The 26,477-nt window shown below is 31.8% G+C and overlaps 2 protein-coding genes, 2 non-coding genes and 1 pseudogene across 4 annotated transcripts; 2 read left to right on the forward strand and 3 right to left on the reverse strand.

Annotated features, from left to right (window-relative positions):
• Positions 1 to 855: 855 nt before the first annotated feature.
• Positions 856 to 7,395, reverse strand: LOC100810673 (lysine-specific demethylase JMJ25). Its single transcript, XM_003532516.5, has 12 exons — positions 6,083 to 7,395; positions 5,836 to 5,972; positions 5,101 to 5,206; positions 4,876 to 5,008; positions 4,719 to 4,782; positions 3,906 to 4,632; positions 3,321 to 3,644; positions 2,082 to 2,627; positions 1,926 to 1,998; positions 1,753 to 1,838; positions 1,240 to 1,359; positions 856 to 1,144 (listed from the first exon to the last, which is right to left on the reverse strand). The coding sequence occupies exons 1-12, from the start codon at positions 6,836 to 6,838 to the stop codon at positions 1,073 to 1,075; spliced, it is 3,144 nt and encodes a 1,047-aa protein (XP_003532564.1). The 5' UTR covers positions 6,839 to 7,395; the 3' UTR covers positions 856 to 1,072.
• A 3,057-nt stretch (positions 7,396 to 10,452) lies between these two features.
• MIR397A (microRNA MIR397a) lies at positions 10,453 to 10,560 on the reverse strand. The gene has a single exon (NR_048861.1). It is a non-coding gene; the product is annotated as a microRNA MIR397a (primary transcript).
• Positions 10,561 to 16,837: 6,277 nt separating this feature from the next.
• Positions 16,838 to 18,677, forward strand: LOC100803004 (uncharacterized). The gene is made up of 2 exons (XM_014778717.3): positions 16,838 to 17,289; positions 17,459 to 18,677. The coding sequence occupies exons 1-2, from the start codon at positions 17,049 to 17,051 to the stop codon at positions 18,481 to 18,483; spliced, it is 1,266 nt and encodes a 421-aa protein (XP_014634203.1). The 5' UTR covers positions 16,838 to 17,048; the 3' UTR covers positions 18,484 to 18,677.
• A 1,632-nt stretch (positions 18,678 to 20,309) lies between these two features.
• On the reverse strand, positions 20,310 to 24,261 carry LOC100811213 (protein PLANT CADMIUM RESISTANCE 7-like; annotated as a pseudogene).
• On the forward strand, positions 22,273 to 22,346 carry TRNAT-AGU (transfer RNA threonine (anticodon AGU)). Its single transcript has one exon. It is a non-coding gene; the product is annotated as a tRNA-Thr (tRNA).
• Positions 24,262 to 26,477: the final 2,216 nt, after the last annotated feature.

Below are 26,477 nucleotides of genomic sequence, written 5' to 3' on the forward strand. Positions count from 1 at the left end.
TTCAAACATGTATCATAAATCAGTGTCGTTAGAAATGTAAAATATGCCCATCAAAGTTCCCAATGTCAAACTCAATTACTGAGGAAGTGAAAGTGTGTCCAGTGCATCAATTCTGGGGACAATCTAATGGCCAATTTTACAGTAAATGAAAATTGTTAGATAGTGTTCATGATTCAACTTCAATACAACATTGGTAGCGTTAACAATTGATAAAGATCACATGTACTTAATATATCCACCCTGCTGTGAAAAAATATGTCTACAGTTACTCAGCTAGTGTAATACTTGGAAAAATTGGAGCTGGCGACAACACATTGATCAACCTGATTTGGAACTGGTTTCAAATTCTTAACCCGACACTACTGATGACCACATGCCAATCAAGATTTATGGATGATGGAGAGAACTGCACCATCAATTTGTATGATATACACGAATATCAATTTCACAGTATAAAGCACCTCAAAATGTTATAAACAATAACACAGATAAAGGGATGTCCGTATCATGGATGCATGGTTCATGCAAAATAAATCCACTTTGCAGGTTTGCGAACTCTGACCCTGACAGATAAGGTTGTGGATTGTTCTAGATTTAAATCTTAATTGAGGTCATTCCAGGTGTAGCATAAGTCTAAAAAATCATTAAAAAAAATTGTAGCTTTAAACCGTCAACGCAGAGTAGAAGAATCAAAATCTAAGCATTCTCAAACTCAGTATTCATCGATCTATCAGATGATCATTTAGTATACCCGGTGTACTACACTATTTTCCGTTGATATCAATTTAAAACTTCTGAAAAAATTCAAATCAAATTTTACAGTACTTCAAATAAACTAAAGAAGGCAGAAATATATACAGACCATAAAATTTATTTCAATTCCGGTAGGGCATAAACTTCACAGAAGAAAGAAAAAATATAGATGCGCAAGTTAATCAATTTAATAACTACCTTACTAGATATTAATTTGTCCGAGCATGAATCTATATACAGAATGAAGATATGGAAGTCAGGTTGACACATTAGATCTCTAGAGCCTCAGAGGCATTTAAGTATACTTTAGCTGGTGCAATCATGTTTTGCTTGTAAGCTGACGTACTTCTTTAATTGCTGTATTCATGCTATGAAGCGCCATTTTCTTTACCTGTTTCAATGTATGCCAAAAAGAGAAAAGCTTGTCAAGTTCGGTGCAACTAAAAGGAGAAAGCAAGAACTGGTAAAAATCATTACAAGATCTACCTCCAGCAGGTCTGCTTTTGCTTTATGGTCTTCAGGCAATAGTCGGACCTCATCAATCAACTGGATACCCTCAGTAACATTTTCAGGGGACACAAATTCCAATACCGCATGAACGCTAGACTGCAGATCAAGAAACAAGTGCTTGTCATACTTTCACACAATTCAGAGTATATGAAAGGGATACAAAGACTAATATTGAGATAATGATATATCCTTAATCAGCAATCATATGGAAAGTAAGGCCATTAATATTATTATTGTGCAATCATTCTTTTCCTTTCCTTCTAAATTTTGTATAAAATGTAAGTGTTGATTGCTAAATATATCATACGTTCTTGAGAAATCATTTGCTAAAGGGAGCGGCTTAACATAACATATTGAAATTAGTAGGAATTTTCAAAATATTAAAATATGTCCAAAAGAATGAATATCCAGTTCAATAGCAAACAAAATTTAATAAGGTTTCTGCTTTTCGAGCCAGCACGAGAGAGAATTTATTATGCTAATGCACACCTTAGAATTCCTCATCTGGTATGGACATCCAGCAGGAATGATGACAGCTTGTCCAACATGTTGCTGAAAAGTCCATGGTTCAATCTCTGTAATAGTGACAGGCGTGTGTCAATGAAGTTATCATCAAGGAATATATAACGAATGATTAAACAAATAGAAGCATATTTACTCACTAAATTCCTCCTTTAGTCTCTTTTTGTGAGTACTGTCAAGAAAAATGCTCTGATCTAGAATTGGATGAACCATCTGCAGACAGGAAAAAATGAATAACCATCAACTCAATCAAAATCCTTCTAAGGAATGTCTTATTATGAACTCAGTCAACTTACCTTCTTGTCATAGTCATGGGTATAAGAAAATTCAGCATAATGTCTTTTAAGGTATTCGATGAGCTTTGGAACATCTTGTCTGCGAAAGACATCCCACTGGGCACCCAAATGCTCAGTAAACTTTTTTTTATGTCTTTTTGAGCTTTCAAAGGGATTTCTAGGATTATTGTGCTTTGACAATTCAGCAGTTTGAACAGTCCCAAGGAGAAGTAAAGTGGATCCAGAATCAGAATCAGAAATGAAATCACATTCTCCATTGCTGTCCATGCTCTGACTAGAAACTTTTTTAGCTTCAGTTGAGATGCAAGATGTTCTATTGACTCTCCTGAAAAAGTTCATTCCTTCTTCGACCATACTCCATGAGCCTTTTCGCTCTGTTTCTGGACCATGCAATAATGCCATTCCATTCAATTTCTGTTCCCGTGGCTCCTCAGTAGCAATAGTCTCCATTTGACACAGAGTTTTGTGCTTTTTTAGCAGTTTTCTTATTTTTGTAAGTTGTTCTGTAGAGAGGGGGGCATCTGTGGTATGTGTCATAATATTAACCTGGAATCACAAATCAAACACAGAAAACACCATGGATAATCTACACAATATTCCTTTTGCAAACTAAGTGCAAGCAACTGGTATTTGAAAGAACGTGAGAAGGAATCAGTTGCAACTTATAATTCCTAGGCACAGGTCACTAACAGAGACCAATTTTAAATGATAAATACTAAAGATAGAACAATTCTGAATAAATTGATTATGAGTTACAGAGTAAGACTAATGATTTGACCAAGAGTTGGTTCTGGTATCTACTTTTCAACATGGTTGAGTACTGGTATTCAGTATAGAAATGAACATCAAGGCTATAGCCCAAAAAGATTTGGACAACTGTATGAACAGAAGATGTACGACAACTTTCATTGAGAAAACATTTCATATTTTCACTTCCAGACCTGGAACAAGCATATATACAAGGGACAGGACTTTCATTGCAAATAATATAGAACTTATAAGGGAAAAACAATCTTCAAGAAAAGCAAACATGTCATGAGGATGCTTCAAAAGATGAGATCCACTTTAAGTTGTCATGACAGGATATATGCACAAATACATGCACAAATTCATAATATTTGAAATCATTTTAACAAGATAGAGTTTGAATTCAGAAATTAATACAAGTTAAAGTGCAGGATAGTATCACTACAGATATATTTAAGAAGAAATCAAGCGTGACATAATAAGGACACATACCACATCATATGAGTCATAGCAGAGCTTTGTCACTGAATCAGTTTCTTTGTCAGCAGAGCCATAAGAAATGTAGACATATGGCCCAATGTCATGTTTTGCACTCCCATGTGGCAAATTTGCAGCTAAATTCAGAAGACCGCAGAGGGGATGCATGTATTCTTGAACTGGTAGAGCATCAATTACCTCAGCAAAATGAGCTGGAAACTGCTCTTTAAATATTTGGGAAGAAAGCCACCCTTTTAGTTTCAGCATCTCATCCCAAGTGTTTCTCTGAGGACGACGCTTGACAGACCCAGTAAAGTACTGCTTAATGTTAATTTCCACCTGCCAACAACAACACACTTTCAACAATGGCAATTTTGTTCAATGGCAGCCACATCATGACTAAGAACAAGGTTTACAGGTTTAAGCATATACAACAACTATACACTAAATTTCAGTCCATAATTAAAAAATGCATTGAATAGAATAAATATTATTGTAAGATAGTTTTTAACCCTTTTTGATCAAATAATGGTATCAATTTAAAAGATTAATTTCAAAAAATTGTGACATATACAATATACAATTAGTTGGTGTACTGACCTCCCACCAATCCAAACAGGATTCAAGCAAGTTTTTATTGTTCTCATATCTTGTAATGCTCTGCTCAAGATAAGTACAGAACATGGTCAGTGGATCCCAACTGAGGTTTGAGGTACTTCGGAGCGCATCTTGGACAACTATAGGATGGCCTTTTCCCCAGTGTTTCTGAAAGTGCTCAAAGTTATCACCACTGATGTCCATCACTGTGGGACAAAACAAGTAATTATCATTGGAATCTTCTCTTAGAGCTGCTTCTTGCAACTGCTTATATCTGTTAGTACCATGATCAGTGTCAAAACACAATGAGCAACTTGAACTTTTATCTGAAGTTTCAGGAAAGTCATAGCTGCAAACAATTTCTTCTGCCTTCGCTTCCATCTCTTTGATCCAACTGGAAGGGAAAACAGATCTCAACTCAAGGTGGCTTTTACCACAACCACCAAGCTCTGTAGGAGGGCATGATAGACTATCAATGCCATTACCATTTGTCCACTCAGGCAATACTGAAGTATCAGTTAAATTGCCAATAGATGTGGCTCTCTCCTCCAAAGTATGGTTCTCACTAGCACTGCAAGGTTTCATTTTATCAGGTCGCTTGAACACGGATGAGTTCATTGCTCCAGAAGCTTTTCCTTGACTTAATTCCTGACAACAACTTGAGCATAGGCTATATGAACAACTAGGACAGCTTCTATGGAGATCCAAAATGGGTGTTTTGCAGTGATTGCTGGGACAAGGTGGGTTACATTAGTTAACAAGCAGAGCCAGAAAATCTGTCACTTTTCTCAATAGCACCAATAGAAGAGAGCTTACCAATAGTTTTTCTCACTGCATCCAAATTCAACCTGCTTGATTTGAATATCAGAAATATTTTTCCCTGTCACCCACAAATGCATCTAAGATTAACGTGTTATAATAAACAAAAAGCTGCTTCAGAAAATAGGAATGTTAGAAGAACGAAAATTACTACCTTTAATTTTTACTTCTGTTTCTAGCTCAATATTCTGATCTTCACTTATTTGCTTTAGTACTGGAAGGAGCATGCAGATCAAATAATGAAAATGCAATATTCTATCAACTCTGCTCTTACCAGTCAAACATTCCTGAAAAACAACAGGCCATAAAATGAAGTGTCAGTATATGCTATTAACGAAACACTGTTCAAGAAGAAGAGCGTCCGTGTTTGATGTCAGACCTTACTTTCACTGTCTTTACATTGACTTGCAGAGCAATACTTACAAGGGCAAGTTCCACGACAAACTGGACATGCCTTCTTAATTTCATTTTCAGCGTCAAAATACCTAAATTTTAGACAAATATTGGCTAATGTCTCATGTTATGATTATGATAATATGATATGATTCTCAATTTAAAAGGAACAGCCAAACAGACAACAGAAATCATATTAGTAAACATCTTAGCACTAGTGATTCTTGATCCATCTGCTATTATTATTTCTGAAAATTAGCAAAAACAGATCATGATTCCATCTGGATGAAATAATTTTTCTTCAAATTTTAATTATTCTTATTAAACATTGTTGGCAGCGATAAACATTCCTCACATCTCTCTTAACCACATCAAAAGGGGCATCCTTTCAACTAAGGAGAAGCTGTGGAATTATGATAAGAATCTCTAACTATGCAATTAATTGATCAAACCACACTTTTCAAACTCAAGCTTCTGCATTGCCCCAAAAAACTAACCACAGGTGTGGCCATAAAGAACCAAAATCAACAACTTTCAAACGGAAATAAGTTATAAATTATAAATACCCTACAATGCAGATAACGAACACGAAGATACCGACAAAACAAGAATTAAACACAACATCAAACATTGAAACAAGCGCACAAACAACAAAGATAATGTCACAAAGGTTCTCATGCTCAAAAATTGGGAGGATTAAGTGAATTCAACAATAACAAACCGCTCTTTAACGCAATCCATGCAGAAGAACTCCCTCTGACAGCTCGAACATTGAATGAGATTCCCAGACTCACTTCTCTGGCACCAATGACACTTCTTCCTCTTACCCTTTTTCAAGTTTGATCCATACGGCACAATCTAGACAACAACACAAACAAACAATTCAAAACTCTCCAAACAACAACAAAAACAGAACAAGTACAGTTAGTTAGAATTAGAACAAGCACACATAATCTGCAAAAACACACCTGCAACTTCCCCGCGGGGACTCTATCAACATTCTTGGACCTAAAGTAACGCGGAGTAACAGTTTTACTATCAACACCAACTTTGACATCACAATGCGAACCTACATTGTTGTAATCACGCGTCGGTGAAGCCGGAGAGATTTCCATTACTCCATTTGGCAATTCTCTTCTCAACTCTTCTTTAGTGTAACACAATTCCTCTTTTTCCTCCTTCCTCCTCTTTTCCTTCTTCTTATTCTTCTTTTTGTTATTGTTCTTCTTGTTCTTGCTCTTGCTCTTGTTTTTGTTCTTCTCAGCCTCTCTCTTCAGCACCATCCTCAAGAGCTCCAACTGCATATCGCCCTGCTTCAGCGCCTTCTTCCTCGCCGGAGGAGAAGAAGCTGAAGCATCGGAATCCTCAGAAAGCATGCGCTTCTTCTTCACGATTCTCGAGGTTCTCCGTGCCCTAGATTCGACATTGTCGTCGAGAACATTCTTCTTATCAGGCTCTGGTTTCTCTTCTTCTTCTTCTTCTTCTTCTTCCTCGTTGTTGTTGTTGTTGTTGTTGTTAGATTTGCGCTTGCGCTGAAGCTTCAGCGACTCGGGAACCTTCTCCTTGTACTGGCGGTGGCGACCTTGGAGGTAGTGAATCTCGCAGAGCTTCAGATTCTCCTTCACTCGCCGCCGGCAACGCCATTGCCGCCCGTCCGTGCGCCCGCAGCGGAGGTGGTCTGGCAGAGGCTCCTCCGTTTCCTTCTCCTTCGGAGTTTTCGACATTGATTTCGATTTTTGCGAAGAGAATTGGGATTTTTTAATTTTTTTTTGCGAATCTGTTTCGCTTCAGAGGAAGGGGAAAAAAGGGTTTTTCTGTTATGAGAGTGATTGTTTGTTGTTATTTATTGGGAAGAAAAAGAAAAAAACAACAGTGAGAAAGGGTTATGTTATGGCAATGGCATGTTCCGGTAATTATAGTTAAGTTGGGAGTCCTGTTTGGTCTCATGAGATTCAACGTTGGGATCATTGATTTGTATCAGGAGGAGATCGGGACTAATCGAAAGGCTTTGTGATCTTATCATCAGTGACCTGATAGAATTGCAAGTATATTTTTCTGTCAAAAGCAGGGTGTAGATTTTATTTTATTTCATCTTATCTTGGCTTTGTAACCGGTTTTCGATTCCCAAATTATGTAACTGAATCTTTTTCTGGGCAGATTTGCTAGTGTTTTTTTAGCTGAAATCAACCGCTTGGGAATTAATGATAGGATAGTATCATGATGTGTAGCATTTGGTTTTTGATAGATCAAGCAATTTGGATGTGAGTTGTTATGTGATGATTTCAATAATGAGCAAATGCAGTGATCGATGTTGATGTACATATTTTTGCCTTTGTTCTGTAGTGTTCTTTTTTATTTGGTACAGTTCTGTAGTGTTTTGATTAGCTGATTCTGTTTAATCTCGTCCAAGAAACTGTGTTATATAGTTTTGAGTTTTGACTATATAGGTTCGGTGTGAGTATGGTTTGTTGATTTGTGTGTATATTTATGTATTTTGTATTAAAAATTACTTCCTTAAAAGAGGTAAAGGAAAAAAAATCAGAAGCAATTTGCCATTCAACCATTTCTTTTTAATATTTTAATTTTGACTAGCAAGGATTTAGAAATCAGAAATAAATCAGGTGTGGACATTGATAATAAAATATATAACATTGATAAAAAAAAATGAGGTGTGGATCAAATTTTTTTAAGTAGGAATCAAAGACTCATGTTAGAAAGTTTATAATCCTCCATTTGGTTTAACTAATTAAACTAGATTTCTTTAATAAGTGTGGATCAATAAACATGATGCTTTTTCAGTTTAATAAATAATTTTGAATTTAAATTCTAAATATATAATTGTGTTAAACATCCTATTGTTTGTAAAAATTTTGGTATCTTCAAACGGAATGGACACCTCATGTTTTAGAGACGACTTTGACGAACAATAATTTCTCGTGAGAGACAAAACCTATACAAACTTTAAAATACTTTGAGACACTAAGTGTACTTTTAAATACCTATGCTGGGGATTAGATAATTTTGTTGTTGTTTAGTGGTGTGATTAGAGCACTAAGTGTACTTTTTCTGGGCTGCAAAACTACCATCTGTTGTTTGATAAAGGTATTATAAAGCCCATTTTTCTTGTATATCTATAGTGTAATAAAAGTATTGGGCTCACAGTTGACTGTTGAGTACCATCACGTTGCTGCACACATATGAAGTAAAGAGAACCTTTCATCATGGAATATTGACACCTACCAATTTGGATCGTTTGGCTGTCAATTGCTGTTACACTTTTGATTCCAAAGAGTATGAACAACATGCAACTAGTAGTAGCACATATTGAAAAAAGCATGATTCCGATATTTGCATTGCAGTTCTATTCTAAACATGTGCAGTTGATTCAAATATTTATTTTAAAGCTGTACAATTTTATACTATCCGATTTTTTAAAAAAGTTTTTGGAAAAGCAGCGAGTCATGTTGCATTGTTGTCTAAATATGGAATATCACAGAAAGGCTTCTGCAATTGCCACTACATTAAATTTAAAGAGGATTTATTATTATTATTATTATTATTATTATTATTATTATTATTTATTAAAACTAAAATACAAATCATGATCCTGAGTACAATTACCATATCATAGAGCTTTCTCAAGTACCTGAGTTATTTTTCTCATTTTTTCTCTCTAAAGTCTAAGGGCTGTGTCAAAGTTACTCTTTTTTGTTCTTTTCCGTTTTATTGAAAGTACAAGAACTATGGAACCTTTGACATTAACATCACATCAAATATTAAATACTTGGGTCCATGCCAATTGAAATATAAGCTGGTTGTTATCACTTTCATTAACTTTGATGTTGAATAAGAGAACCTTTGGGCTTTGGCTAATATTTATAGCTGTGGTTTTTATTGTGATAATCTTTACACACTTGGCGTTGGCGAAGTTGGGTCAATTAAGTATTCTAAATAGAATTTGATCCCTAAATTATTAGGAAATACAAAATTTATATCACTTACTTTCACACCTATAAAGGAATTAGTTTTTTTTACTAACGGTTGGAGAATATTAGTATGTTCCAGTAGCAATAGAAGTGATCTTCATAGATTGGTTTAAAGTGTGTTCTGAACACTTCTTTAGAAGTTTGAGAAGTTTATTCTCAAGCAACGAAAGTGGTTCCTTACATTGTGAGGGTAGGGGTGCATTAATGCAAGCATCCTCTTCACCCTTAACCTCAAAGCTTACGACAACTTACTATTTACAGGTTTGGATTGGCGTTTCTTGGCTTCTGACGCGCGTCATTATGAATGCTAGCATTAGCTGCTTCTGCATCAATTGATAAATTTGACGTGAATTTTTCCCAAGACGTGGCTTGCAGAAGCCAAACCAAACACACATTATGTTGTCTGTATCTAAGCTCAACAACCGACTTGACCTTTTGGAGTTAGGTTGGTTCAAGAGGTTGACAATTGGTTAAGCCCAAAAAAGATTGCTAATGGTTATGTCCAAAAAGATCAAATTAAACTAAATTCAAAAGGATACATAATCTTCTAATCTCCAGTCTAAAAGGTGAATGAGGCTAAAAGACTGGTTTACATTCAAAAAGCTACAAATTTATATATGAAAATATTATGATTAAGTGAACAATTAATTGGAAAAATTTAACTACTGGAGAAAAGTAGGAGAACCTTATTGACATTAGACAAGCATACAAAAACTCGAAAAGAGAATATAAAAATAATGGTCTTTACATCGCACAATCTTGTCTACCACTTTTCTCCAGAGTTCATCCTATGCGTGCTGGGCAGCAAAGAACAGAAATTCCAAAATGAACTGTTTTGCTTACTTGCTTGTATTGTGGTAAAAAAAAAAAAAAAAATCTACAATCCAATTCAACTCAAGTGACAAGGTCAATAAAGAAAAATGTTTCGAGACACCCATTATACTATAATATATCTGGAGAGGGAAAAATATATGTATTATAAGATTTATGATCTGATTTGAAAAAAAAATAAAAAATATTAATGAAATACTTAAAATAAGTGAATATTTATATATCATTATGTGTCAATAAAAATGTCTTAGACATGATCATCCATTCCCGAACTTCTGCACAATAGCCACCAAACTTAAAAATTGACACCTCACAAGGCTTTGGTTCCTGAAATAAAACTGCTCAAATTTTCTTAAAATAGGAAAAAGAAATAGAAAATATAGCTGCCAAATTTCACGGGCACCGTAAAATCCTACAAATTAATAAGCAAAAGAAAAGGATAATGTCATAAAAGTAATAGAGAAACATGACCTCTTCTTGCTTATATGGATGCCTTTCACTTCGCACAATCCCATATTGCGAGAAAAACATGATTGAGTGCAGTGTCGATGACAATAACACTATAAATTAAGCATCTACCTGAGATGAGAGTGAAACTTCATCAACGCTGCACTCAATGATGTTTCTCTAATATGGGGAGTTTCCAAAACTATAGGAGATCCATTTGATGTTTTTTTACAAATTCCCTTGCTATTGCATTTGTATCTGTTATTATATAATATCAATTTCATTGCTAAAACTTACATAAGAATATTCAATGTAGTACACCAACCATTTCTTCGTACTCCCATTTCATCACTAATTGACTAGTCGTTACTATTATCTATCGTTATCTGCTATTGCCAATTTAGCATAAGAGAAAATATTGTACTGGTGAATTGTACTAGAATGAAATCTTGTACTACATGGAATATAATTATGCATATGTTTTGGGTCAACAGATATATTATTCCTCAATCCCCACATAACTTCCTTTGTCGCAAGTCTGCGTATTGATGAGTTCAAGGTAAGATAGATAGACTCTAGCACATTTAAAAAATAAAAGGCAAGAGACCCTTGAATTATCATATTCCAGATATGTATGAATCGGAAAATTAAAAGAGTATGACTTGTAGTTCTTTATGGCATTTGCATTTGACAATTTCAAAGTTGCCATGGCGTGTGGCGTTCATAGTAATTTCGTGTGCCTGTGGTAAATGTGCCTTACTCAATGAAATACATTTACATAGACAAAACAAAAATAATGAAATATATTATCACCATATAGATTATTGTTTATGGACTTTTCTACTGTATCGTTCAAGATGTCTAAAATGGATGAGGGAAAACAAAAAAGAAAGAAAGAAACTTAGCTCTGAAATCGAAATCATTTAATTAGATCCGTGATTATGAAAAGATAAATATAACCTTTAATTTTTCAACTATTGATCAATTTAATCCCTAAAATGAGAATAACTAGTCAATTTATTTTCTAACATTAGATCAATATAATACTTTTTTAAAATAAAAATCAATATAATACTTGAAAATGACAATTATTATTCAATTTGGTTTATGATATTAAATACCATGTTGTCTTATGCATATCAAATTTAATAATCAAATTCATCAAAGTTAAAAGTCAAAATGATGGATAATCATAAAAGTTAAGGATAACAATATTAATAAAATATTTTATGTTAAACTAGTATTTTAACCTTTGGTATATGTGACAATTTAATTTGGTCCACCCAAAATCTGGTTAACTTTAGAAATATTTGTGGTAGAAATTTTCTAATTAATTAATTTGGGCCAACCAAGTTTTTGGGCCATCTAATGTCTAGGCTTCTAATTTTGGATTTGCTAGTAGCACCCCCATTATTATTTAAACCTGCGGCATTGGTATTAGTTATATTGACAAAAATGATCCTCACAAACAAAATTTTTTGTTGTGTATCTTAGAAAAATACATAAACGAAAATTAATTTTTGTTGTGTAGTAAGATAGAACATAAACATGTTTTATTGTGTATTATGACTTTGAACCCACTTCTACACGATACAAACCTGTTTTTGTTGTGTATGTCTACCCTATTGGATAACAAAATAAGTTTTCCTTATGTAATAGAATGGACATGCATAATGGAGGCTAGTTTATACTGTCTACTTGGAATAATGTACATAGTGGAAACTTGTTTTCGTTGTGCATAAAAATGTTCAATGAAAAGAAGTTTCTGTTTGGTTTGTAAAAATGAAAAGAAAAAAAAGAAAAAGAAGCTTCAAACGACTTGCTTGAACTTCCAATAAAAAAATGAAGGTCATTGGATAAGGAGGCAAAATGTGTGGCTTTGATGATCGAAAATGGAAGTTAATTCTAGTTGCATCAATGTAAAATCTACCAACCGCACAATGTACATAGTGTCGACCACATTTTTAAAAGGCCATATAATAGTAGCATTGTTTTTTAGTTTTAACATGGACACAACATAGTGTCAACCATGATACCAATTTCTTGTAGTACGTATTTCTCTCATATTGACAAAGTCTCCCTTCCAAGTTCCAATCATCTCCAACACCAACAATCATATTCCTATCTATCTTCTTCTTCCGAACCTTTAACACCTTTAGTATACAAGATTTTCTTCTTGTTATCATACTTTTTTTTTAATACTCTGTTAACAAGCATGAACGTACTCGGTGTACGTTGTGCATTATTTGTTTAGGGATCGAATAGGTGACAATTTTTTCTTTTATTTTTTAAATTTAATTTAAAAAGAAACTACTGAAGGATTTTCTTGACCACTTAAAATTGAAAATTGTTAAATAATACAAAAAAAATTTGTGAGGAATACTGAATATCAACACCATAATTCTATTCCCATTTATAAGAAAACTAACAGCACTGTTAAAATTGAATAATATGAGAGCAGTGCTTTTAAAATTGAATTGTGTGAAATTGGTTTGTCTCTCTTGCAATGCTTAGCTTATAAAATTGTTTATTCAACAAAAACAAAAAAACTTATAAAATTGTTTTATGCGCCGTCCACTCGTGGTGTAGCCACAAACGTCCTTGTATTCGTAGGCAACTTGGTAGAAAGAAATAAGCAACTTTCCATTCAAAAATATCTTATATATCTTTCTTCATCAATCATCCATGGTAAAGTAGGTAATGCTTAGATGTCAGAAAAAAATGGACTGGGGTACTTAAAATAAATTTTATATTTTTTCAGAAGTTTTTCTGTTTTTTTTAAAAAAATCCTTGTGTAACTTGTTTGGAATAACTAAAGCTATTATATTTTATGGATAAGAATATCTTTTTATATGCATGGAAAAGAATTGTCCTTTTATAAAAAAAAAAATATAAACATAACAATTTTTGTCCTTGCTGCTTTGAATTTCTCCTTCTTTATGAATGTTGACTCTTATTTTTTAGCATGTCTATTTGTCCTCGAATCTTAAAATTGTTTTTTTTTCTTCAAAAAATTAAAAAGTTAACAAAAAAAGAATGGGTCAATTGTGAAGGAATATTTTGCTCTACGAAAATCAAGTTCTCAATTGACATATTATATGCATTTTATATATATAGGAAACATGCATTCCAGTTTATAACTTATTTTAGGCTGATAACTCGGTCACAAAACTTAGCACTGTTAGCTTGACTAGCTAATTGCCTTACTCTTATTTTTGCACTGTAACGTTGAGAGTGTGTGGCGGATATGTACGTCCTATGAGTATGATCAGACGCACAAAGCCATACCCACGGGGCCTCAGCACATATACCCTAATCACTGAAGGCCTCATTATTACTAAGAACATGTTTGGATATAAGTTAAAAATATTTTTGAGAGTTTCTTTATTAAAATTATAAAGTTTTTTCAGTAGAAAATTTCTCAATAACACTTTTACCCTTATATTCAAACAGACTTTATCTATCAACTTTAGTGGCCTTTTAAGTAAGAGACACTTCCAATTGTAATGCACATGAGTTAAGTAATAACTCGTTGTTGGAGTCTTATCGCCTAGTCAGGTTAGATCGGGAAATTGCTACGATTCCTCCATGAGAAGTCAAGAAACTCCTTAACTACCCTTAAGGATTCAATAGAAGTCCTGCATTAAAAATCTCGTTTAGTCACTTAAACTCTAAAATAATTATAAAAAAAGTATTTTATATTCAATAAATTCATATATCAAATGATAAATCATATTAAAATTTTATACCAAAAACAAATATATAAAAATTAAATGACAATTTTTTGGAGAATATTTTTTTTATAATTACAGTAATTAATTAAAGTCTTTCACTTTGAGTCGATTATAAAATTAATTCTTAATTAGAAAAACTCAGTCATTCTTAAAGTTTCTCACACCTCCTATGCATAAGTTTTGTGAGAATGAAACCTAGATCCCCTTGCAAGCTCTCATAGCTAGGTAATAATGCTATTAAAATCACGTAGATACTTCTTGACATGAGGTAGCTAAATAACAAGTTCATATTTTGAATTGAACTTTTTTTATAGTGAGATGTTACCCTTTCATGGTAGTTGAACACAATGGAAGAGGTAGTAACAACCATAGAGACTTTCCAGGTTCAAGCTAGGAGAAATACAACCATAGTAACAAGTTCATACTAATATTTTAAAAATGAAATACAATATGCAACAAACTTACAACATCCCAAAATTATAGGATATATAATTATAAGATAGTTTAATTATTCTTTAATATCGAAATAAAATGAAATAGCATAGCTTAATTGACTAATTATTCTTGGAGTATTATTATTATCTCAATTTCTATATTGAATTTAATTTCCAATGATGGTATTCAAGGGTAAAGTAAAAGATTAGGCACCGGCATGGGCATAAAGAAAAGGTGCTGACAGTACCCCAAGTCTACATCACGGGGTTAATTGAAAACAAGGATTTAGAGTCCATTTTGGAGCATCATAGTCTGTGACAGTGCGAAATGGTACTATATCTGTATTTTTTGGTCTAGCTCGCATCACAACTTCACAACCTTATGCTAGCCACTGGGATCCAAAACTGCTGGTCTTGGAAATCCTAGGTGCGCACTAGTGAACCATGTAATTAGGAAATCATTTTTGTTTTTAAGTGCAACTGTCCAAATAATTAATGAACCTTATTGTTGTACTATTACGATTCGAACAAGTGAAGAAGGGGATGAAATATTTACATTAAAGTGTAACTGTTTAATCAAGAAAATGTCTCCATCAATTGACACGTGAAAATTGTCGTTGATCCGTAAACAGTAGGTGGTGTGGCCAATATTTAAACCTAGTTTTTTTTTTTTTACATTGGTACGAATAGGATCACCCAATAATAAAATAATTAAATCTCAGGTCTATACAAAAAGATTTATATTTAGGTTTTATAAAATAAAAAATGTTACATTAGAAAAAATATTATATGTGTTTGCAAAAAGATTTAATATATTATTCTCTTATTTAAAATAAAATATTTATTTTAAAATTTACTTTAAATTTCATTTGCATATTGGATCGATTCTATGCATAAAATAGTTTCATCTAAAATTGATTAATCTTTGTTGGAATATAAACACACATTAGGTGAGATTCTCATTCCAACACAATTTATTTGATACTTAAAGTTAAAAATTAAATTATAAATCATTTATTTAAAACATATGAATCATTATTATTTATATCATTCCTCATTGATAATTTAAATTAAGCTAGTGTTTATGCTCATCACATCTTACATAATGCCCTACTATAATTTTTAAGGGCCACCCATAGGTCATCTCTATTCAACTACTAATAATTAACTAATTTGTTTTAGACCCAAACCAATCATGCAATTTGATTAATTATTATAAATATTAGTAATTACTTTATTTTGCCGGCCAGCAGTTTAATAACCGAAAATAGATAATGTCATCAATCAGAATTCAGAACAAGCATTTGTAGCCACTCATTCCTAGCAACTCAGACAAAAAACATAAATTTCAGTTCCCTATTCGTTGACATTTATTATTTAACATCACCAAAAGCGTTTTAAGCTGTTTTCGCATCCTTTTCCCTAACAAACAACATTTCAAAGTGATGTGTCACAAATTATATTTGTATATCCACCATTTTCTCTATCAACTAATTAAATAGCATTAAATTTATTTTAAAGCTTGACTATGATACCTCCTATTCGGAAACGATTGTTTAAATTTATATGCATTAATTTACTCATTGCTTTCTATCAAAAATAATTTAAATTTATTATTATATATATATATATATACATATATTTCTTTTATACGAATAATAATTCACATACTTCCAAATTTGAAGGTCGTATATCCCTGTGTCATTCTGGAAAAACATCCTTTTTTTTGGACGGTTAAGCTTGAGGATACGTATAATCAAGTTAATATAATTGTGCAGATTGGCTTGCTAACAAGGAAACTAGTAATGCATCTTCGCACAGGATTTTTACGGTTCTTTCCCTTCAATTGAGTCATATTCTCGTGGTTGATGCTTCTCGAAAAGGTTATCGTAGCTTCTGGAATTGTTTAGTGATAATTTTTTTAAGGTTTTGTTTAGTGATCTTTACTAAGTCATGCAAGTTATTGAGGTTTGATTTAGTTTAAATTTTGGTATAGTTAATTTTGAAAAAAAAAATGTTGTTAAAAAATTAAATTAAATTTTAAAATAACATTTTTAAATAAATTAAAAAAGAATGATTTTGTTTGAATGTTAAAGTAGTATAATTTTTAAAGATTAAATATAAGTATATTTTTAAAATTCTTTTTGATTCCTACATGTAAATTAATTTAATTTACCAAAATTTTAAAAACAATTATACCCACAACATAATGTTAAGGAAATACTGCATAACATTAAACAAATTGATTTTACTTGCAACAAAAAAATTATATATATATATAGATATTATTAAATATTATATTTATTCCATTACATTACAAGTACCCCACACTTTTTAAAAAAATTGAGAACACAAGGAATTTGAGGCATCAAGTGGGTGAAGGGAGGGTCCCCTATATATATAAGTGGATAGAGCATGCAGTGCAATGCCAGCAGCGGGGAAGGTAAGTAGGTGTCTCTCACTCTCCCACCGAATCCACATTCTAAAGTAATACGCCGGAGAATGACGTCACACTCCCACTACCCACCCGACTTAGACGCCGACTCCGTCACCTCCTCCCCACGCTCCGATCACTTCCACGACGCGCCGCCCCGCATCCGCTTCATGTGCAGCTTCGGCGGCAAGATCCTCCCCCGCCCCCACGACAACCAGCTCCGCTACGTCGGCGGCGACACCCGCATCGTCGCCGTCAACCGCTCCATCACTTTCTCCGCCCTCATTCTCAAACTCTCCAAACTCTCAGGTCCAAATAACACCACTTTTTCTTTTCATTTTATTTATATTTATCAAGGTTGTTCGGGACACATGTTACCGACACCGTCTCAATTGCAGTCGTATTACTCTGAGGTTCCTCCACAATTTCTTAAAAGCTTGATATTTATATTTTGTTGGGTTTGATTGATCGGGTGCAGGCATGAGCAACATAACAGCCAAGTACCAGCTCCCGAACGAGGATCTGGACGCGTTGATCTCGGTCACCACGGACGAGGACGTGGAGAACATGATGGACGAGTACGACCGCGTCGCACACAATCAGAACCCGCGATCGGCGCGGCTCCGGCTCTTCCTCTTCCCCGAAGGAGAAGACTCCCGCGCCAGCAGCATCAGCTCGCTCCTAAACGGCTCAGCCAAGCGCGAAAACTGGTTCCTCGACGCTTTAAACGGCGGCGTTTCGGGCCTCGAACGAGGCCGCTCCGAAGCCTCTTCTATGGTCTCTGAAGTACCCGATTACCTCTTCGGGTTAGACAACTCCGAAGAAATAACAAATCACCAACGCGACCCGAGACCCAAACCCGGACCCATTATTCAAGATAACGTTTCCGTTTCAGATCCGGGTTCGCCCGCCCCGGTTGTCTCGTCCCCTTATTGTTCCACGTCATCAGCGCCGCCCGTGCCCTCTCTCCCGAACCTTCCCTATGTTAAAACCAAACCTTTAAACTTAAATCCGGTTCCTGATACTGACTCCAAGGAAAATCAAACCGAACCTGAAACGGAACCTCACCCGAACCTGAACCTGAACCAAAACCCGAACATGTATTCAAATAACCCTGTTGTTCACTACCCTCCAGAAGCTGCTTATTCGGCGCATTCAGTAAACCCGGTTCCGGTTTACTATGTTTCCGGTCCGGTTCGACCGGGATCCGTGCCGGTTCCTATGCAAACCCCTTATCACTACGTTCAACAATCGTATCATGCTGTGGTGCCACCTCAGGTTCCTATCGGGTACCATCCTTTGGTTCCGGGTTCGGGTCAAGTATATGGAGCGGGCGTGAGGCACATGACCCCACTGCAACCTTACAGCCCCTCCACCACGGCGGTGGTTCATGACGGTTTGAAACAGCACGTGTATCATGCCGTGCCAAATTCGGGTCCGGTTCCGGTTCACCCAGTTATTCCGATGACGGGTTTGGATGAACCGCAGAGAGGTGGAGCGTAATTTGTGACGGGTCGGGGCCCCAATTCACTTAATAACTGATCCCATTTTTATTTAGTGGATGGGTGCTGAATTTTTACTACCATACCATCATGCAAATGGTAATTTATGTCTATATATATACAAGTGCCTTCACTATCTTTTGTTCCCCTTATATGTTGAATGCATTACTAGCCAAAAATGGTAATTACATAAAATTGTTTGAGCAAATCATTTCAGGTTGTATATTAAAAAGGAAAAATGTTGATAAATTATATTTCGTTATCCTACCAATAACTTTAATTTTTGTATTATTCTCGGATATATCATCAATTTGCAGATTTTTTTAAAGCAAAGCTAGGTTGTGTGATTAAGATGTTGATTTAGGAAATCTAATTATTTTAAAACTGATTTATAAAAATTTAAGAAAATCTGGATTTTTTTTTTCATTTTTTATTTTCTTTTTCCTCCGTTATTCAAATATACTCGAGCTTAAAGCATCTCTTCAATTATGGGTATTCCTCCATGTTCTATTTCCACAAGCTACAAAAGGTGGGAATCTTTTGAGCTGATCTCAACTTATCTAAAGGAACGAGCTTTGTATTTTTCCTATTAAAGAAATAAAAGAAATAATCATATTTTATGACAACATGGAGAAATATTGGATAAGGGAATGTCTTATACGTTTATCATTATTGTTGCTGTTGTAAAGAGTGTAGCTTTAGACTTTGGTTTTCTGTACCAGAATTTCTTAGGTGCTCATATGTTATATACAATGAATGTGTATTATTTTAGTTTTAATTTTTTTAATGTTAAAAAATACTTATTAAAGTAGAAAATATAGATGATTTGTTATACTAAATTGATACAAATTTCTTTCTTGCTTAATTTCTTCTTCATTCAAAACCATCATAAAATGTGTCAAATACTCATCTTTAAAATACTTAATTATAATAATGCATTAACTTTATTTTTAAAATATATATGAAAAAATATTTATTTTTTAAGGAAATGAAACATAACTAAAAAAGACATGCTCATCATAAGTTAATGTGATACTTTGGCGAGTGTCACTAGTTCATTATTTTGGAACACCACACATAATTAATGTAATAGAAATATTGTCTAGTACGTAAACATTTAACTAACCATCACATGCGGAAATATTTTTTTTTTTAGATGTAACTTTTTTTCAATCATATATTAAAGATCTGATTATTTAGAAAAATAATAAATAAAATTTCTAAGTTATTTAGAAATAAAATAAAATAAAATATATATATCCATAATAATACACGCAAGTTTTATCTATTCAAAAAGCACCAAAAAAAAAAATGATCAAGAAAATCTTTTGATCAAACTAAAGAATAGAAAATGCATTAACCAATTGCAATAGCTAGCTAGCATAATGCACAAGTGACATGTACATACGCCATGATGATGAAACGCAGGCAGTGTATACACTACGTTCAACCTCCATGCCCCTTTTTACTTGTACTATAAAAAAATTGTACAGCTTATAATATATCTTAACTTTGACTCTTATATGGTGATTTTATAGCATTCTTCAAATCATGAGCATTTAATAAAATAGTGTTTTTTAATTTTCTTTTACTGCACGCAGGTTAATGTTAATATGCAGTACTTCTTACCTTCTCTTTTATAAGAAAAAAAAGTTAATTTTTTTAAATATAAGTAAAATTTAATTATTTTAATTTTATTTAATGAGATTATGTTCAAAATACTCTTCATTTAATATGTAGGTGTACTTAATATTAAATTTTAATGAAGGATAATTTAATATTTTTTTTAATTAAGAACTACACAATTTGATAAAATAAATTAGTTTTCTAAATAAGTGTAAAATAGGCTTTTTTTTCTTATAAAAGATAACGGAAGAATTAGCTTTTACTTATTTATGCATGCACCTAATATTGGTTAGTTTCGGAAGAAATAAATCTGATTATGTAATTTTTGGTTGAAATGTTTAATTAGGATAAAAGAGAGCATAAATGTTCATTCAAAATCTATTGCTATAGTTAAGCTTATATTATACTCTATTGCAGGTAACAAACTATTTTAATTTGATAGATAATATAATACTATTTTTTATTACATGATAATATATTATTTAAAATATATGTAAAAGCTTGTTGTTAGATAATATACTAAAAAATATCCAATTTCAGACATGATAAATTGATATCAGATGTCAAACTTGTACACTTACAACACTTGATAATTTCACGTAAACTATGAAATTAACTAATCTAGCCATTAAGTTGAAAGCTCTTATAAAATAGATCAAAATTCTAAAATTTAATGCAAATAAAAAAGTAATTGATATATCATGGAATCGTGGGTAGAGAGTGATAGTTATAGATTGAAGTTACCATAGAAGATTAAACTACTAATGTGGAGAATGGTGAGGGTTTGTCTTCCATTACAGCAGAGACTCCAAACAAATTAAATATATGTATGTGTATATATATATATATATATATATCAGGACATATGAAACAAACTCCGAAAATTATTAAATCAGAATGTAGAGGGGCTCACTAATTAATTTGATCTTCAAACTTCAAGTTCTTGAAGACTGGCAACAAGATCGAGCAAATAAAAATAATGTTCAGACAATAGAATAGCGCCCCCAAGCAAGTAAATTTGGAGGAAACCAACAAATTCAATACACACTTTTTTATTGTTATTTAATTTTTATATGTATAAATTAAAATAGTTATGTTGAATGAGAACGTTTTCTGAAATTATTTTTCAGAGTATTCTTACGAGCTGAGTTTTCTTTTGATGGGAGATTTTTTAATAAAATAAAATAAAACCTATCTCTTTTAATTTATCATTTTTTATTTCTAAATCAAAATTTCATTTTTTTAAATTATCAATAATTAAAAATAATCCTACAATATAATATAAATTATTATCATAAATTAAAAATATAATATATATTTAAAATATTTATTTATTATAAATTTTATTTAAAATAAAATAAACATCTATCCTTTACACAAGTTAAAATACTAGTTTGTTGAAAATTATAAAATAAAAAAAAATCATTAAATAAGATATTTAATCCATAATATTTTATGATTTCAAACAAACTTCAATTAGTAGGATATTGTCATATTGAGATATTAAAAAAAGTGCGGTAAGAATGTTGTTATCATTAATAAAAAAAAATGTTGGTACCATTTCTCTTCAAATTAAATAAATTCAGGAACAGAGGTAAAAAATAAAAATAAAAAATGAGAAAAGTACATTGATGGTAGCCGGGTGATTGAAGCAACAAGGACATGCACATATATGATTTTGGGATTTTATCCTCACAAAATGAAAACCCGACCAAGTACCATGCCTCACCATTTCCGGTGACCAAAAAAATGAAAAAGGCTAATCTCATATGCTATGAACAACGTGGCAGTAATGTTTGGTGGTGCCTTAGGTGTAAGTGTTTATTTTTTTTTATATTTTAAAAATAATTTTTATTTAAAAATTTTCAAGATTTATAAACAATAACAAAAAAAAAAATACTATTGTATTTTTATTCACGAAGAAAAAGTTGAAAATGTTGATTTATTATTTTCAGTTTCAGGTCTGTTTTTTAAAATACTTAAAAAGAAAATATTTTCTAAAGTTTAAGAAAATGTAATTTCATTATTATTTTTTTTTTTTAAATAAAAAAAGAAAACGCTCAAATCAAACTTCATAGTATCTTTTAATGCTTTTTAATATTTCTAAAATTTGCAAGTTATAATTTAGTTTATTTTTAATTTTTTGATTAAACCATCAAGAAAAGCTTTCATAGCTCAGTTGGTTAGAGCACCCGTTTAGTAAGCGGGAGGTCTTGAGTTCAACTCTCAATGAAAGCAATGTCATTTTACTATACTTTGGTTATGGCTATTATTAATTTTATGCGTATTTTAATATCTTTTGAGCATATCCAATGCAAGTTTTGTGAGTTTTTTAAGTTTAAGAATTGGTTTTTATTCAGGATCAGTATTGGAGGAGAATTACATGGCCTCCAGCTCGAAGAACATGTTCTTATACTAGCAACCAAATCTTGTGAGTAAAAAAACATTTTGTGAAATAATATGTAATATTCATTTCAAGTTCTAGATAATTGCACTATTAGAAGTAGAAAGTTGTTAAAAAGTTCTTAAATGATGTGACATAGTAAGATTTTTTATTTTTTTTTAAAAAAGAGTTAATTAAGAACATTCAGGGCACATACTAGTTTTTATTAAAAATGAAAATCAAAATAATTCTAGATAACTTAAATTGAGAAGGGAAGGAGATTTCGAAAATGACCTGACATAATGTACAACAAGGACAGGCGAAATGGTAAACGCAATCGTCCATAGAGCTATCACTTCCCTGAAAAAAGTTACAAATAAAAAGTGCATTAGTTTATATAATTTTATATGATCGAATCATAGTACTAATTAATTTCATTGCAAATATTTAGAGAATCAGAGTAACTGGGAATGTATCACACAATTATAAAACAAACAGAGGATAAGAGCCGTGATGCAGAGAAGAAAACATTTACACACCTACACCCCTCAAAAGTCAAAACCAATCACCAAAGATAACAACATAGTACTCATAAACAATTACAGAAAACACCCACTATGATGTTGAATTTCTTTCTTATACGTGTCCGGAAGAATCCTAAATATGCTCCAAAGGCAACAATCAGGTATAGATAACAGTGACGTCTCGTGACAGCAAAGGCAATGAAGTTAAGAAAGGCACCAATAGCAAGAAGAAAATAAATTGCTCCCTGCGAGATAAGACAAGGAAGTTCAAAATTACCTATTGAAAACTTAAACACAATCATTTTTCAAACTCCTAAACTATGTTTTTATAACTTTTAATTTCCCAATTAACCAAAACGATGTTTAATTAACTTTCTAATCAATGTTAATTTTGTGTAAATACCTGAATGTAGCAAGAACCGAAATCAGCTCTCTTCATGTTTTTCCCAAATCGGTAGCAAGGACAACTGCAAGGCACCCACCCAAATGAACTACAGCATTTTTTTCAGCCATGAAAATGTACAGGAAAAAATAACTGATGCAGAGAAATATTTGAAGTTGAAGTTGCACTCTATAATAAATAACTTAATAGGACAATGAAGGACTAAAATAATATATAAAAAAAGTCTTTATATATTAGCTAAGCTCATCTCAATACCTTTTCTACAAATAATAATAATAATAATTAATAAAGTCTTTTTTAAACTACTGTTGCCTTTCATCTGAAAATAAAATAATCCAAAAGACAAGATAAACCTCAAAATGAACCATTTTGAATATATATCACATAAGAATAATCAAAATACAACAGTTCATTTTGAATATATTCATTACCATGTGGATTCGAGAGCTATTCGATGATCATCAAAACAATCAAGAACTTCACCCTCCCACATCCTCAGAACACCACCAAACTCACCACCCTCCTCTTCTTCTTCTTCCTCTATCTTCAACTCCCAGCTTCCCCCATTTGCCATGTGCAGCTCGCAAAGCCACAGTGGAGCAAAGCATATCAAAGTCCAAAACCGCCACACCCTCCACCAACCTCTCTTTATCTTCTTCCTCCATCACCCTCTCTTGCTTCTTCTCCAAATCTCCCATTGCACCAAATCAAATTAAGTTCCCTCTCCACGCACCATTGGTGGCTTTGCTTTGTGGATTTTCAATATAATCAATGAAAGAAATTAAGAGAAAAAAATAGTTATTTATATCATTATTAAAAGAACAGTATAAGATAACAACGATTTTTTGTTGTTGCTAGTTGTGCGTTGACACGTTCATGAATCTCTCTTTAGGTTGGCGGGAAATAATTGTTGTGTAGGACCTAAAATATGTAACCATTATAAGGGATGCAGCTGTTGCCACGTGGGAAGTGGAATATAGTTGATACTTCTCTTATATAAAATTTGATTTAGTTATGAAAATAAAATTTTGATGTAATTACTTAAAAGATAAATGGAGGAAATCCTTAAAAAAAAACAAGCAAGATAGAAAAAAATTGATAAATTTGATTGTGCAATCAAAGAAACTTATTTTAATTGAAATTTTTTATTTTAATAATTTCATTCATGCATGTGAGATTGAAAAGCATTAAAGAATAAATTATTTTTTGATAGATCAAAGTATTAGTTAGCATAATTGTAAAGAAGTTATGTAAAGAGGGTTACCAACATTAGATCACTTTATATAAGAGTATTGTAAATCTATAAATAAAAATTCACTAGGTCATTATGTATGTATTTAATTTTCTAAAACATGAACAGGTTTATCATCAAAATTTTAAGAGGTTAACACACAATCATTTAATTCCTTAAAACAGTAAATCATTATGTATATATTCAATTCCTCACTTTTATAAATTCATTTTTGGTTATTTTATTGTATATTTCTAAACTCTTGATTTTTTTTCCAATTTTTATTTCTTCTCAAAATTTTACTTTTTTTCATCCCTATTTCTTATTATTATAGAAATTACTTATAAACTAATTACTGAATGTAAAACACTTTTATTAAAATTTATTCTATATTTTATGAATTATAATTTTATTATAACTAAAATGAATATATTTGTCAAAATTATTATCATAATTTGTATTAAATATTAAAAAAATTATTTATTAAGTTGAAAATTAAGAACTTGTTTGTTTAACAAAAAAGAACATATAATTGAAAATGAATTTTATATCTCAGTATTAAACATTTATTTATTAATAGAATTATTTAGTGGAAATTCTTTTATTATCTTAAAAATATTTTTCTTTCGAAAAAATAAATATAATTTTTACGATTACCAATAGCTGTGTTTTGTTTTCTTCGCTATATACGAAATTAACGGTGTGCTAGCTGCTACCAATTTTGTTCCTATCTTAATAGTAATTAATTAAGTGTATGTTTTGATATCCCTTGCAAAATGAAGGTTGCAAATGAGTTGCTAACAATAAACGAAATTGAATATTAGAAGTCAATTCCATACCTAACTACCAAAATAGAAGCCACTTCACGCCATTGCCTCCTCGAAAATTTGCTTTGCGTAGGAGATGAAAGGATAAAGGTTGGAAAATGGACAAACTAGTAAGACAACGGGACAAGAACAGAATCACTGAAATAGTAGTATTATTATGACAGATTGAATTTAATATTATCGGGTAATTGGAGAAGAATCGTGTAAAGATCGTAGTTGGAAATGGAGTGTTGTTTTAAATTAAAAAGGTTGTTATAAATCTTTTCAACACAAAATTAAATTGCTTTTTAGATTAGTTTAGAGGTAGATAAATGGTTAATGTCTGAATAAATATATGATTATTTATAGATTCATGATTTTGTTGACAAAAAATCATGACTTTAATTATAATAATTATTTTGAATTTAATTAAAAAATTGTAAGATCAAAATTGTAAAAAGATCATTACAATAACTATGTTGAATTTAATTACAAAATTGTAAATTCCATAATAACGTTTGACTTGCTTGAAAATAAAATTATAAAATATTGATGCATTTGAAATTGATTGTTGCTTAATCTACTTGATAATCAACATTAATGTTTTAACTGTTAATATTTTTAGTTTCATAAAAGGATTAAGATTGTGAATTTTATAAAACTAAAAAAAGTATGTCTCTATTTTAAAAATCCTACCAGATTGACAATATGTAAAAAGTAAATGCTTACAAATTTATTTATTTTCTTACTTAATAAAGGTGAAAATGTCGATTTTAATTAAAACTAAATTTCTATGACCAAAAAAACTAAATTCAAATCATATCCATTCAAATATTCAATATTTTTTTTAATTTAATGTTTTATAAAGTTAATCTTCAACGTAATTGTAATGTTGCAAATTTAATTTCCTTTAATTTTTACATTAGAAATTGTGTCACGATTTAAAAATAAATCCGCAAGGAAGACAAATGAGCATTACTTAATTTAAGATGGCATACTTTAAGAGAGAAAAAAATCGGTAT

This window comes from Glycine max, chromosome 8, assembly GCF_000004515.6.
Source record: "Glycine max cultivar Williams 82 chromosome 8, Glycine_max_v4.0, whole genome shotgun sequence".
In the NCBI taxonomy this organism is placed as follows: Eukaryota; Viridiplantae; Streptophyta; class Magnoliopsida; order Fabales; family Fabaceae; genus Glycine; species Glycine max.

Excerpts from the sequence above, each read along its gene's own strand:
- LOC100810673 (XM_003532516.5), bottom strand. The coding sequence starts at position 6,838 with ATGTCGAAAACTCCGAAGGAGAAGGAAACGGAGGAGCCTCTGCCAGAC. Across the intron at positions 2,628-3,320 it reads GCTATGACTCATATGATGTG|GTTAATATTATGACACATAC; the intron begins GTATGTGTCCTT and ends TTGTGATTCCAG. Across the intron at positions 1,360-1,752 it reads ACCAGATGAGGAATTCTAAG|TCTAGCGTTCATGCGGTATT; the intron begins GTGTGCATTAGC and ends CTTGATCTGCAG.
- LOC100803004 (XM_014778717.3), top strand. The coding sequence starts at position 17,049 with ATGACGTCACACTCCCACTACCCACCCGACTTAGACGCCGACTCCGTC. Across the intron at positions 17,290-17,458 it reads CAAACTCTCCAAACTCTCAG|GCATGAGCAACATAACAGCC; the intron begins GTCCAAATAACA and ends GATCGGGTGCAG.